General features: G+C 38.6%; 1 protein-coding gene across 4 annotated transcripts; it reads left to right on the top strand.

Annotated features, from left to right (window-relative positions):
- The first annotated feature begins 4,389 nt into the window (after window positions 1–4,389).
- On the top strand, window positions 4,390–9,178 carry LOC105691164 (polyhomeotic-like protein 1). Of its 4 annotated transcripts, none has more exons than XM_025746404.2 (5): window positions 4,390–5,688; window positions 6,051–6,293; window positions 6,734–7,100; window positions 7,743–8,068; window positions 8,518–9,178. In XM_025746404.2, the coding sequence occupies exons 1-5, from the start codon at window positions 5,605–5,607 to the stop codon at window positions 8,932–8,934; spliced, it is 1,437 nt and encodes a 478-aa protein (XP_025602189.2). In that variant the 5' UTR covers window positions 4,390–5,604; the 3' UTR covers window positions 8,935–9,178. The 4 variants fall into 4 exon arrangements, with proteins under 4 accessions (XP_025602189.2, XP_020711033.2, XP_048508129.1 ...); XM_020855374.3 differs by having other exon boundaries at window positions 7,743–8,077; XM_048652172.1 differs by having other exon boundaries at window positions 7,707–8,068.
- The last annotated feature ends 6,554 nt before the right edge of the window (window positions 9,179–15,732 follow it).

Here is a 15,732-nt window from a genome sequence, read left to right as displayed (position 1 = left end):
TATATAATATTTCCGTTCATTTATTTACAATAACGTAGAAAGAATGTTAGGTATATTATATACGTGGGCATATATATATATATATATATATATATATATATGTTTCGAAAGTTATTTAGTACATGGTAACTTGATTTTAGTAATAAAGTTACACGCCGGGTTATTGTCCGCGATAAATATGTTTCTCAATATACATATTCTTATAACCTATACCTTTGAAAGTCGCATATTTTATTTCTATATATCAGTCATTAATTTCAATACCTATATACTCACGTATTTAATTACTTGCTTATTATTTTGTTCTTTTATTTTTATTTTTATTTTTATTTTTTTTCAGTGGTATCAAAATTCATGGGAAAAGTGTACAAACAAAGAACCTATAGTATAAAAAATCCCGAAGGCACACAAGGACTGCAGGACCTGTAAGGGTAGGACTATATGATATCGACTCCCACGATTGTCATTTGCTCGGAAGCTAAAACACGTAATTCCCGAGGCAAATACCTATATACGAAAGATCTAAATATCACGGTCTTTGTCACATCATATACATTTATATGTATACCGATATAGATACGGTAGATCGCAATATCCATATACATATATGTATATCGTGTGGGTACTTTATATAATTCTTTTCGCAGGTGAACCAGGGATGAGTTTTTACTGTCAGTTTGATAATAATCATCCATTTGTATTTCAACCATATACGTATCAGGTATACACCTATATATACACGATCACGAATCGTGATACAGAGATCATCCCGCGTATGCAGGAGCCGATATTATAGCTATACATATACATAGAGATATAAACGTTGCTCGGAAGTTCTGCAAATGGAAGGGAGGTTCGGATCCGCAAACAGATCAGTCTCCAATGTACTTCTGCATCACGAGTCCATATATATTCCAACCGAACCATATTCTATCAAATTGTCCTCGTCGTCCTCGTCGTCGTCGTAGTCGTAGTCGTCGTAGTCGTCGTCGTCGTCGACGTCGATGGAATATGCAGCGTGGGATCGACTACCCTGTGTGCGAACAATAATGAACGTCTGAGTAGCTCGCGCAAATAATTCGCGGATTATCCTGCAACGATGATGCTCCAGAATCCTTCTCTCCGTTGCAATGGGTATATACACGGGTATGTATACATATGTATACAATTATTTGTATACATTGTACTTTTTGCAATTGACGGAGAATTGTACATATGGGTAAAAATTCTATGGTACATACATTCGTATATCATATGTAAATTAATATCGAAAGGTAAGAATTATATACGTACCAAAGAGATGTAACCCACGCGATTTTCAGATTCTCTGCCAGCGACGCATTGTAATATCTGCCGTAGAACTGCAGACATCCCTTAAAAATAAATAACAATTATCCATAATTCTTTGTGCGTTTCGCGGCAGAATCCTCGCACGTAATGCGGCTGCAACAGCCACAGGTTTCGCATGCATGTACAGAGAAAAATATCTTTTTTTTTTCATTTCTTTGCGTATACATGCGTGTATATACCTATAGCTAAATATATATCCCGATTCGATTCCGGGATAGAATTAGACTGACTGAATATAGCTGAGGTTGGTTGGCGTACTGAATACCTATATCGATGCGCGGCTGGCAGACGTTTGCTGGCTCAGCATATTCTATCCTATATACCCGCGTTTCTACTTTCTCAGAGTTCGTCGCATGCAGGTCCTCCCGCAAGCCCATATGCACGACGCGCGTCCTTATATATTCTATACCTACCTATTTCTGCAGGGCGCATTTGATGGCGTGCGGATCGTAAACCGACGACCTTGGCACCCATTACAGGTCGTACGTATACAGATATATATACATATATCCTGTATACACACCGCGTGTTCCAGGATACAGTCATCGCACAATAAGGTCCCTGCACCGCCATGCGTTTTATTTTTATGACGACGCATTTTTATTTCCTTTTTTTTTTTTTTTGACACTGATAATTTTCGGTTTTTTTTTCTTCAGAGCGGTGCCCCGTGTGTATACCATTCATCCAACCAAAGGAGACGAGCGTCTAATGAGGCATTTTTCTCGAATTGTTTTCTTGAGACTGTAGCTTGTTCGAAAAACTTAAACTCTTTACCCTTGCGCTATATAGCGGAGGTCTGCAGGTCAGGAGATTATGCACATAGGAATCGGGAAAAAATCGAAGTGCATGTAATAAAGTATGAAATTAATGTCGCAAAACCTGCCCCCCATTCCACCCTGTTCTAATATAGGTATAACGTATATTAATGCGACGATTTTTGTTTCCACATATAGTTGTAACATATACAGTACAATATCAACATATGTATTATACAAATGAACGTTTATATACAAATCATATAGCTGGAGTATTCGTATATTGCATTTGATATACGTATTACGTAGTATAGGTGGTTGAAATATAAAGCACGAGATCGCGTCGGTGGCGACGGACGCAACGTCGGCGAATTCCTCGATCGTCGGCTGTGGTGGCGAACTCAGCAGCTGCGCTTTCCCCGAGCCTTTCCGAAAGTACGACGACGAGACTCTCGACCTCGAGACACGATATCCACCGCCGCCGACGTCGACGACGACGACGACGACGAGTCGTCGTTTTCCACGTCCGGAAGGATAGACCTTAAAGCAAACCGCGCGACGTCGATGTCGGTCAGGACGTATATATACATATACCGCCTAGCTATAATGCTGGGTAAACGCAATATTTGTACACTGCAGAATTTTTTTACCTTCCGACCGATTACGCGTACGATTTTTGCGCGCTCAACCTGCAGTCGCCATTTTGATGGGGATCGGTCGCCTTCGACTCATCGCTGCAGTCACGTTTAAAATCTGATGTAAGAATCGGCTTCGTTTTCGATAACTATAGACGATTATAAATTATCATGCAATTGCAAATATATATATATATAGGTACAGATATCTATAATTATATGATTCAAGTGAAAAACGAAAAGTGTGTTGACCGCAATGTTATTTTCCATATTGTTTCTTTTCAATCGAAATAATGATTCGCGAACGTGATATATGATACACACGCATAGATATTAACATTCGTGGACAATAAAAAAGACGTCGGGGATTTTCCGCAAAAATAAGGTGGCAATATATGAGACAGTTGGAAAACGTCGAAACTACCGCCATCGGTACATGGAGAACTTTTCATCATATCTAGAATTGAGATCTACACAGCCTCTAGATTTATCTCTCTATTTTCTCCCGCAGCATATTATATACACGTACAACGTATACGTTCGCATGATATTATACATTCCTATACATACGTATGCGCGAGATTTCACACGCCGAACCAAATTTTAAATTATATTATACATATGTGTGCTACATTTGTATGTGGGTACATCCGTGCATGTCGCATATAGTATAGGGTATATCAGATTCTTTTCCTGATACTTCTTGGGGATGAAAATCGCACAAATTTTTTATTATACAAGCGTATTACTTTTCCCATCACATTATATTACATAGGCACGATGTGAGTGAAAAAATTATGCAGCAAACAGGAAACGGCACACCCAGATATTACATGGACGGTAAAAAAACAAATAGGTACATACAAATACTTCGACGTGTAATTTTCCTCCGGTATATATATATATATATTTATCATAATTCAAGCTGGTAAATTTAGCGTTAGATTTTATGTACAGAATTGAATATATGAATATATATATATACCTACCTATATTAGATATAATATAATTACCGCAGTGTCTGCAGCATTAGCGCGCGCGAAATATACAGTAGAATGAGTTTTCGCGGTCGCGCGCGCGTTTTAACTGCTTCGGTCGGGGGTTGGAGGGTGATTTTTCCCTCGGTGAAATTTAAATCCGTAAAGAATAGAGAGAGAAAAAAAACAAAAAAAAACAAAAAAAAAAAAAGCAGAAGAAAAAGGCGCAAAATAAAAAGAAAAGGAGATGAAAAAATGAGAAAAAAAGAGAAGAAGAATTCGCAGTGGGCGTTGAGGGATAAGAGAAAGGGGCAGGGAAGGGGGGTAGGGTTCCGTGGGAGGTCGCAGAGATTCGGGGTGCAGAATTTCGTGTATATGTGGAATATTATATACGTGTATAATATACCTGTATATGGTTGAGAGGGCGCGACGGGTTGAAAAATTATAATAACGACTTTAAATATTAATGTGTTCTTGACTCGCGATCTCATGGTACGTATGTGTAGGAACCAATGGCGGCCCAGGTGTCTCTTGACCAATGGGAAAAGAGCCAGACGAAGGATTGGCTCGTGAAGTCGACGCCCCCGCATGACGTCAACAACGAGCCGAACCTGCGCATCCCCCAACCGTGTGTAAGCTAAAACTCGTACGGAGTCGCGTCGCGACGTAACGTCTATCCCCCGCACACACGACGGAAACCGATTTTCATTCTCAGTCGGTGATAATACCGCGGGACGCCCTGAGCTCCCCACGAATCGCGATTTCTTATACCCTAGCTGCGGAGAGACACGGATACCGGACCATTCGCTCATAACTACATCCTATAGTTTTATATGTATGTTATGATACACGTATTATATACAAATTGTAAAGCTCCGTATCTCCTGTGACGACGACCTTCTCCGCGACCCCGAGACTCTCTTTCCACCGGCTATCTCGTATCCATGTCCGGACCCGATGGCGAAAATTGCATGTTAATCACTATTACTGTGTTGCTGATTATTCGATAAATTGCGGTGTGCGTGACGCTATACACAGGAGGGAAAATAATTAATACAATACAATTATATACATATAATACCGCATATATATATACATTGTGCGATTTCAAAGTCTGGTGCAAATCATCGAAGTGCAAAAAATATTGTGTGAGTTGGTTTTTTTTCGTTTTATGTTTTATTCTTTTTTTTTGGTTCCCTATTACTTTTACCTGGATCTAGTGGTTTTTCTCTTTTTCTTTTCGTTTGAATATAATATCACGTGCAAAAATAATTGTGTAAATAATATTCAAGTATTTCATATATATGTATAATATAATACATATGGTTCACGAATATAATATTAAAAAATATTATTTGTGCAGTGATTACTCGTAAAAGTTTTCATAGATACCAGGTAAATTGAAAAAACAATTTTTCGTTCCACTTATTGACAGAATTTTTTTCTTATTTCATACATTCAAAAGTGTGCAATAAACATATATATATATATATATAGCTGTGCAGGGTGTAAAATTATAAAATTACACTTTATAGACACTTTTCTACATGAAATTAATATTTATAGACGATCATTTATGACACGATTAAATTCATCGGTAGTTTGAATTAAAAGTATCGAATAAACCGTTGAGGATAAGGGAGAGTAAGATCGAAAGATTCCGCATGCGGCAGCGTCGCCGATTATACACATGATCGGGGGCGTCGCAGAAATATCCATATTGTAGGGATATATTGCGCGCGAAAAAAAAGAACAAAATAAAAAAAAAAACACACACACACACAAAAATAAGAAAGGCGAACACTCACGGTGAAATCTACGAAGGTGGAGCCGGACCAGGAGGCCCACACCCAAGCCACGGTGGAGCCGGAGGCGGACGGCGTTAAAATGGAAGCGGAAGATCATCTCGCTAGGGAATACGTTCAAGAATTTGTTCTGGATCACCTGGATCCCGCCGACGTTAAACGAGAGGTGAGTCGAATTTTTTGCAACCCTATCCACATAAAATTGTCATCAAACGTAATATTATAGCTGCAGTATCAATTCAGGGTAATCCGTATGATATAACGTCGACGTTTTTGGAGGGATTTGATAATCCCACTTTTCCGAAAGCTCGGCAAAGTTTTATTTGAAAAACTGTAGGATTTGCAGATATGTGCGTAATAATTGATGAGAAGAATCATCGGGTGCGTCGCAAATTAAGCCGTCTATATGAATATCATATTATAGGGGCGCGGATATACTTATATATTGGTGAACATATACGTATTTAATTAAAAAAATTTTTCTAATTTTCTACAACGCGCCCTGTGCAACTCCCACGGATGTTGCAGGTCCGGTTAAGTTCACCGTCGGTTACGGTGAGCGGGAGTGTCCTGCAGCTCCAGGGTCAAGTCGGTCAGGGTATCGCACTCGCCCCGCTCACCCCCCCAGCCCACGAACTCGAGCAGCCTCATCCTCTTTACGGACAACCCCATATCCAGGTGCAGCACGGTGTCCTGGTAAAAGCACCCCCGGGAGTCGCACCCCAGTTGACAACCCTATCCCATCCCGGAACACCGCCGGACACACCGCCGGTAAAGAAAAACATAAAAAAAAAAACAAATAATAACAATGCATACGTACGATGATGTAATTGTCATTCGCTGCACATCTGAATGGCTGCGGTGTGATGAAAAAGAGAATTGAAAATGACACGGAAAAAATTACAATAGCGTCGTACAGATTGCCCGCTGAATCCTGGAATATCAATCTATTTGTCATTGATGAAGAAAAAGTAATTGGGCGGTAGCGTTCGAAGAAAAAAAAACTAGACTTTCATGTTAGTCGAAGTCAGTGTTGTGTGTATAAATCGACTTTCGAATTCGTTCGCATCACTTTTTATTTGAAAGCTCAAAAGTCTAGACTTATCTCGAATTTGCGACCAGAATTTAACGGGCAATCACACGCATAATAGAAAAATATACGGTATCAAGTTATTTACCGTGCAGTATAAAATGAGAAAAAATTCTGTTAGTGCGCGTCGCCCCCTCCGATTCATCTTCACCGTGGAGAACGGGATATCCGAGATATTCGGGACATACAACGTGACCCCCGCGACGCTAGAGATTCCCGGGATCATAGGGATCGCGCTTCGTCCTTAGGGATAGGGCTCGGTCTCCACCTTCAACAAGGACCGGGGGGAGGTCCTTTAGCTCAAGATGATATGCAGGTTGTCAGTGGAGGGGGGATGGGGTGGCTTGCGCAGTCACTCAGGCAGGAACCGCTAGATCTTAGGCCTCACTGCCCTCAGGATCAAACTCCTGAACCACCTCCTGATTCTTGGCCGTCTCACCACCACTTTCAGGACCTTCAACACGTCCCGAGACACGCCAGACACCCAGGTGAGTTATATGAGTAGTTTATGAAATATGAGTTTCTGTGTATATGCGTGCAGTATAGTAATTATTTGTAAAAGTAATTGGGCTTGTGATCATTTGTTTTCAATTATTGTATATTATTGTACAGGCATCGTCATCAGTCGATGAACAAGATTCTAAAAATTGTAAATAGGGTTTCATATGTATAGATCTATTTTCTGATTTTGAGTCTTACTCCGAAAAGCATTCCTTGGTTACGAGAAAGAGGAAAAAAAATTCAGAAAACTATGCTATGAGAATCTCAAAGTTTCATGTCACTGTAAAAAGTACATAAAAAAGAAAAAATGAAGCGCTATCGGAATTCCACAATTTTTCACGCAAGCTAAACTTTGCGGATTTATCTGACAACGAGTGTATGAATTTTCGAACTGCTTGACAGCGAAATTTGAAATTTTTCCGCTTCGTTTGTTTGTCCAGTAAGAACATTCCGCGGTGATATTCATTTATTACTTCCTTTCTCGTACCCAGGTAGACATTGTTCGAAGCGAGACTCTGAAAATCGTTTAAACAGACGAAGCATTTAGTTGTCCACGTTACGAAGATCAGGGAAATTGTTTTTATTATTTCCAGAAGACGAGGAGTGTGCAGATGGTTGTCTGGTTGCAGGCGGCTACATCGCTGTGGCAAGTCACATCGAATACAGTTACGGTGGTGGAGGCGGAGGAGGTCCCGGTGGCATGGGGATCGTGAACGGAGGTGGTGTTATGCAAGGGATGGACGACAGCATGCAAGGAATGCCGATGCAACCCGGTCGTCCGATGAGCGTATGCTCCGTCAGTTCGTGCGGCGGTCCGAGTCCCCATCGTGGTCCCGGAGGGATCTATTCCACTTGCGGAAGTGGAACTCCCGACGAATTGATGAACGACGAACTTCTGATGTCCCTGTCCGTCCGGGAACTGAACAAGCGCCTCCACGGCTGCCCCAGGGAGGAGGTGAGTCAGGTCTCTTCTTGCTACACGTATTGGTGCGGCGCACGCGCTCGCCCGGGGCGACAAACAATTTAAATAAATGAAGAAAATCGCTACTGTTATCAATTAACGGGCATCACACCCCGGTAGATTATCTAGATGCTTGCATGAACTACGATATACAATAAGTATCATAGATCATAGGCCCACGGTTCGGTATTGTCGCAGAGGTATCCGTACACATCACATTCGATTCGATTCGATGGTGCGTACGTACATATTAATTAATACAAAAAGATTTACGAAGACGAAGAAAGTGCAGCTATACATACATATGCGTCGCCTCGGGTGCGTTCAAGATTCGCCCCCCAGTTCTGCCTGTATTCAGATGAAGTGCATAATTGACTTACGGTTCGGACGGGTGTTTTTTTTTCCTTTTTTTTTTTCTATTTTTTTTTTCTACATCAACGAAGGTGGTTCGATTGAAGCAGAAGCGTAGAACGTTGAAGAATCGCGGTTACGCACAGAACTGTCGTAGCAAGCGACTTCAACAGAGACACGATTTGGAGACGACGAATCGTAATCTACAAAATGAAATGCAACGGTTAAAAATTGAATTGGCTCGCGTGCAGCAGGAGAGAGATGTTTACAAACATAGATGCGAGCTGCTCAGGACCCGACCACCGCACCACCACCACCATCATCATCATCAACAACAACAACAACAGCAACAACAACAACAACAACAGCAGCAACAAACTACACAACCTCCATCCCAACAACCACAACAACAACAACAGCAACAACAAACTACACAACAAAATCCACAACCACAACAACCACCACCTCATCAACCGGCACCCACGAGTCCTACGGAAGTTTATCTGTGACATAGACAAAGACGCGGCGGGACCTGCTGGACTTAAAAACAAAAATATCATTTTATTTTATTTTATTTTTTTTCTTTTGTTCAGGTATGTTTTCTATCCTTTTGCTATGGTATTTTGCTCCGCCCGAATGGGATTTTTTTTGTTTTTTTTTATATCTCATGTCTAACCTTGTTGAGGGTAGGAATGTGCGATAATTGCACTGTATTCTATGACACCTTATGCACGGGGGCACATATAAAATCTTGTAGTATTGTTCAGATGGAATAAGTTCGACATGGATGAATTTTTCAGAACATCTCAATCAGAGTCTTGTAGAACTCGCGAGGAAAAATGATTGGAATCTCGCGGTAGAAAATATTCAAATACTACACATATTACCCGATATTATGCGCGAGAGGTACGTACATACCTGGTTCGTAAATTTGTTTACCAATATTCTATTTAATCGTGGTTCAATTTTTATCTCAATCCGACGAATGTAAATTAAAGCGAATGAGTCTCGATAATAAAACCTTTACCCAAAACAATAATAACAGTCCGTCGGAACTCACCACCATCAAATGTGTTTGAATGATAAATGGCCGTTTGAATTATGATTGTTCGTGAATAATTTCTCTCGGATTTAAATGTGCCTCCTAATCCAATTAAGGTAAATTTATAGGTACATTATATAATTACTTGGAAAGGTCGTCGTAGATCGACGATCGAGCTAATTGAATATACTAACAATGAGTGTGCCGATTGCAGCTGGATAGATTATAGAGCATCATTTGATTATATATACATGTACATTCGATGCACGCATGTACGAGTGATGGGTATGTAAATACGTATGTATCATGTATCTCTATAATAAAGGTGGGCAATAGCTGGACATCTTGTACCATCTGTTATACCGTGCGATTTCGTTGAAAGTGGTTGCGATCAACGCGTGCGTCCAAATATTCGAATTTCTCGTTCTCTACGAGCGAACCCGAGCCGCGCTGGAATCAGCGTAGCCACAGGCGTAGGCGCTTTGTTGCGAGGTGTCACCTTGACGGCTGTGGAACACAACAAGACGTCTACGCCTGTGGCTACGCTGACTCCAGCCCGGCTCGGGTTCGCTCGTAGGCAACGAGAAATTCGAATATTTTGACGCACGCGTTGATCGCAACCACTTTCGACAGAATCGCACTGTATACAGGTATACTACATATACCTGCACCTATTGGACCGCCGCCATCGCGGAAGTGTGATCCTGCATCAGGTACGAAGATAAAATTCCTATGTTGTTGCATACGTGAATTATATACGTATGTACGAATATTTCGCATAAACAAAAAGATTACAAAGAATTCTTTTATATACTACAATATTTGGGAGATGATAATTCTTGTTTCACATAGATATATATATATATATAGATAATTGTACAAACGAAAAGAAACAATAAGAAAAAATTCAAAGAAACAAAAACTATGTTATACACACCTATTAGTTATCATGTATATATATACAAATACTTATAGGTTATATATAGTATTATTTTACATCGTATATATGTTGTATGTAATATATATATCGTGTAACTATATTACTATACTACATTACCTATACTATACGTATATCGTCTTGTTATTCGTACGTGTAATGAAAAAAAAAAAAAAAAACGAAAAAGAAAAACCAAAAAAAAAAAAAAAAAACAATTACGGTCGTCCTCAATTTTATAAAATTTTTCTATAAATACTATATCGATTAGTTAGATATTAAACTAACATCCAAAAATTGAAAAAAGGAAACGAAATGTAAAATAATGATATTCGGTTTATCGGGTAGAAATGCATCAGGTCAGTAATTAGGCGCGTTTGGTTCGTTAGTTGGTTCGTTAAATAGTTTGTTAGTTGGTCGGTGTATAAGGTCTGACAATGATGATTATAGGTATATACATAGGAATTCTAATTCGGGAGTATTAATTGCGTATAGGGCAAGTATGTAAGAAAAATTCATCGATCTAAAAAATATACGGTATAATTTTTCATAAATATTGTAGTGAAAATAATGATAGGTGAAATAATCGTGAACTTCGCGCGAAAAATCGAACGATATTGCACACGAGTAAGATTGAAGAAGAGAAAGATTGAGCTACGTATACAGAGGAGACGTCATGAAAAATGGTAAATTATATATCAAAATTGAATCGGACATATACGTTATACAGGTATATTGTATTATATACATATGAAAAATTTATTCGAAAATTGATAACTAAATTTTTTGTATATATATAGAATAAGCGCACATTGTAGAGCTGTGTAAGGTGGGAATATTTCTGATGATGAACGTAAGTAGGTGTGCGTCGGTATACATTGGGGCGGAGGGCTGGGGGTTGTAGAATTTATCCTGACTCCTCTATGGTATCACTATGTAGGTGATTAACGGAGATATAAGGTGCACGAAGGAGGCTATAACATGAACATGAGGGATCGATCGTGATTTATCGGAATGAACGTAGTAATGGTATAATATACGTGTGTGTATGGGGGATAAAAGTAAGAGAATAAAAATGAAAAATTGATCTAAGAATAATAGGAAATTGTGAGGAATCGGAATGGCATTATGATATGATGCGCACTATAGCACAAATAATTTTATGATATATATACCTATACGTATAATTATATTATGTAGATATGTATTGCATTATACTTATTTAGGTATAATCGCGCGGGAATAATTATATTTATAGAAATATCAAGGACTATAGACACACAAGTTATTCCTAAACGCCATGCAAAAATACATCGTATATGATATATACGTTGAACATAATATACACACTATATACGTGCAATTTTTATCGCAAGTAATAATACAACACCTGCCACTCAAAATATTATACACGTTGAAGAGAAAGAAAGAAAGAAAACGAAAAACTAAGAACACAATAATCAATTTTTATCGATCATTATTATTATTATTGTTGTCGTTGATGTCATCATTATTTATCTCGCGTCTGTTATTTAATTTTAAATCAGAGATTTTAACTGAATTTATATCATACAATAATTATTATTATTCTTTTGAATTTATGTATATCGCATAATAACATTATTTTTTTTCCAAATAGATCAACGCAGGCGCACAGTCTAGTGTATTATATATGTATATAAGGCTTCCTACTGGCGTAGTACATAACGTATATAGCTTGTATATAGATGTATGTATGGTGTTTTAATTTCTCCGGAAATCTTTTTTTTATTTTTTCCAATTTAAACGTACATATACGCGTTTGGTCTCCACATTCATATAAATTATTCGCTGCGATTCCTAGATTTTTCAACATTAGTAAAAATTTGAATTTATGTAACATACATGTGAAAGTAGGTATTTTATATTGAGTGAAACTCGCGGGTGCAATTATTATCTCCTGTTATATATAATAGGTATGAACATAGAATGAGTAGATAATAACGAAATAATTATTCCGTTATTACAGCGATGCGATCTTGATTTTTAATATATCTTTTCTTATTACTATCATTATCATTATCATTATCATTATTATCGTTATTATTATTATTATTATTGTTGTTATTATTGTCATTATTACTATTATTATTATTATCATAATTAGATGAACAAATTTGCATTTCAGATGTGCAGGCGTATATTAATTTATATATGTATTATATAAAAAATGCGCTGCAGTTATATACGAATGCACGTATACATTTTGAATAATGTATGTGTTTTATTTATGCTGCAGTGCCGCTGGCGGTGCGACTATACATAATATACTATAATTGTAAATAAAAGAAAATTATATACATATTATACATATTATACATGTATATAATATTATACACACATGCGATGTATAATTTATAGATATATATATATGTAGGTATATACATACACATATGTATTATATGTACATAATAAGTATGTGAATGTGCGTATGTATATATTAGGTTATATATCACACTTTTGGTGTGATATATACATACATACATATATATGAATATATATATATACATAATATGAGTACGGAAAATAAACGTCGGCAACCGACACTTTCGCATAAAAACGAATGTTCAACATTTCTCTGAATTGTTTCGTTTTTCCATTAGATAAATAGAATCCAGAATCACCCACTCATATACGTTATTATATAAGTAGTCGCTTTACGTGTTGTATGATTGTGTGTAGATATATATTATAACGCCGGAAAAAGTCATCAGATGTCACAATAATTCGAAGTTTATCGGGATTATATTTCTATGCATACATTTGTATTACACACGAGCGATTGGTATATAAATAACAAAAAAATATGAGTGCAATTGTCCTGCATGTTGAAACTAGGGGGTCGTCATTGGGTTGATGACGAGCCACCCGTTTCACCGTGAAAGCACGATTTTACAAATCTGAAATCTCAATCCCCATTTCATTTCCCGCATCCTATTAAATCACACAACATCCGGATATATAGGTTTACACATCAAATACATAACGATAAATCGTTTCGGGGCGGGGGGCGCGATAGTTCGTACATATATGTATATGTACTGTTCACGACGACGACGACGGTGTGTCAATTAAAATGCTTTCTCCCTCCCATGGGACTATGTATATACAACGGTCTTGAAACCATCCCACGAACGAGCTGTACGCTGCGGAGGAGGATTCGTAGACAGGATGGAGACTCCCGCGCGCGCTACTAATGAGAATTTAAACTGACAACGAGAGAGCAGGACAAAGAGTGACAGAGCGAGAGAGAGAGAGAGAGAGAGTGAGGGAGGGCTAGAGAGTATCAACACCCTTCGCCCTTCGACTTCTGCCCTTCGCCCTCTGCCTGGTAAACGGCGAACGCTAGCTCTGTCCAGTCTCGACTTCTAGACAGCTTGACTGATGTCTCCCTCGGGCTAAAAAGCCCACCACCAACCTTGGGGACGGCTTCAACAGGTCATTATTAACATTGTTATCATTATTCTTATTATTGCCATCGTCATTTCCAGAGGTGTACAATATGCATCGTACTTCGATCGGGTTTCTTTTTACGAGTATTCTGAACTTCTGGAAATTATTGTCAAAAAATTTTCAATCATCGTTACGATTATACAATCGAAAATCGCCATAATTACTCTGCACATACAACGTGAAATTTTCCACTTGTATATAATTCAAATTATATCACACAACGATTCTGTAAATCGTAGCTAAAAAATTGTTTTAACATACGTCGTATGTTTTTTTTTTTGTTTTCATTTTTCAGTGTTTCGAGTTTTGCCGCACACGTGCGCAACGACACCCGGCACAGTCGGTGGTGCGAGGGTATCGATTCTTTCGATCGATATCCCGCGCGAGGACGGAAGGACGGGAGGGATGATCGCTGCCGAAGGGATCGGTTCTCCTCTCTCAGTTACTAACTCGGCTCTCCTTCCTCTCTTGGCACTTTTTCTGGGTCTAGTTTCGAGCCGTATTGTCGAGTCACGGTGCAACCGTGTACTATCTCTACTCATCACCCTCGTCGGAAAACTACCACCTCGAGAGTCGACCGAACCCCGTGTCACGCTTGTACATACCCCTACCTATACCTATACACGTGTGTACGTGTTACCACCGTGTACACGCACACGGTACACGGCTCCACGTATACCTACGAACGACTCGTACTCTTCCAAACGTTTATTCAAGAGTACGCGACCGGTCTCGGCAGAGAATATCCACTCAAACTGTACCTGTACCATAGGGTCGTAATAACCACCTATATAAGTATACGTATATACACGCCCATGTATATCGGTATATATATATATATACACATATTATCGGAAACGAAATTATTTCGCGACGTACTCAACGTTCTATAAACTTCGTACGACCGTAACATCCGTTTATGCAACATGTGAGATGCTTCGAACGTATATACATACACATATTTAACAAGTGTCGTTCGTATACCTACGTTGGAATTGAAGCGGGATAACAACACCCGGAGGTACGACACAGCGTCCTGCAGCTTCTTAGCGGTGAGTATTTTTTTTATCGTGTGTTTGTGTATTCTAATATGATTTTGTTCGTTGTTGTTTTTTTTTGTTTTTTTCTTCCCACGACATTCCAGGGCGCTTCGTGTGCACGTGGATACGTATGCGCGCGTATTGATGTTGTTTGTATTTATTTTTTTTTCATATTTTGTAACGGTGTTGATATGACTGTACGGCGATGATAATTCGAACCTTGCTGCCGATCGGTTTCGGCCAACGTTACAATTCTTGGTACTTTTACCAACTGCACTATCTTTACTTTGTATATTGTATCGTTATATATATATCGCGCGCGTTACTCGACACCTGCATATACATGTATATATATATATTTTATGCATAAAAAAATATATTATATATACACACGGTGTAAATATTATACATACAAAATATCGCGTTGCTTATAACGAATGAGCTCCACTATCGTTCGGAGGTGGGTTTAGACGTGCAGAATGTAAATTGACGTTAGCCAAAGCAACTTATTGTTACAATCTAATCGCGTTACATCGCACATGTAAAGTTCACGTGTACCGTTGCTGATTTTACGCACCAAGTTTGACCGCGGTATATGTATGTGCAGCCCGGCTCAAAGTTGCAATTTCGTATCTAATTTCAGCGATTAGCATTTTTGAAAAATTTTTATCTGAGATATGTGCGGGGACTTTGAAAAAATTTTCGAGTGACGGACGATTCGTCGTACGCGTCGTTCGATCGTCGTACAATTTGTACGATAAAAAATTATTGCGCTACGTTCTTCTATAGTTGCAAGTTG

This window comes from Athalia rosae, chromosome 3 (assembly GCF_917208135.1).
Source record: "Athalia rosae chromosome 3, iyAthRosa1.1, whole genome shotgun sequence".
Taxonomy (NCBI): Eukaryota; Metazoa; Arthropoda; class Insecta; order Hymenoptera; family Athaliidae; genus Athalia; species Athalia rosae.
This window is presented reverse-complemented; position numbering and strand designations above follow the sequence as displayed.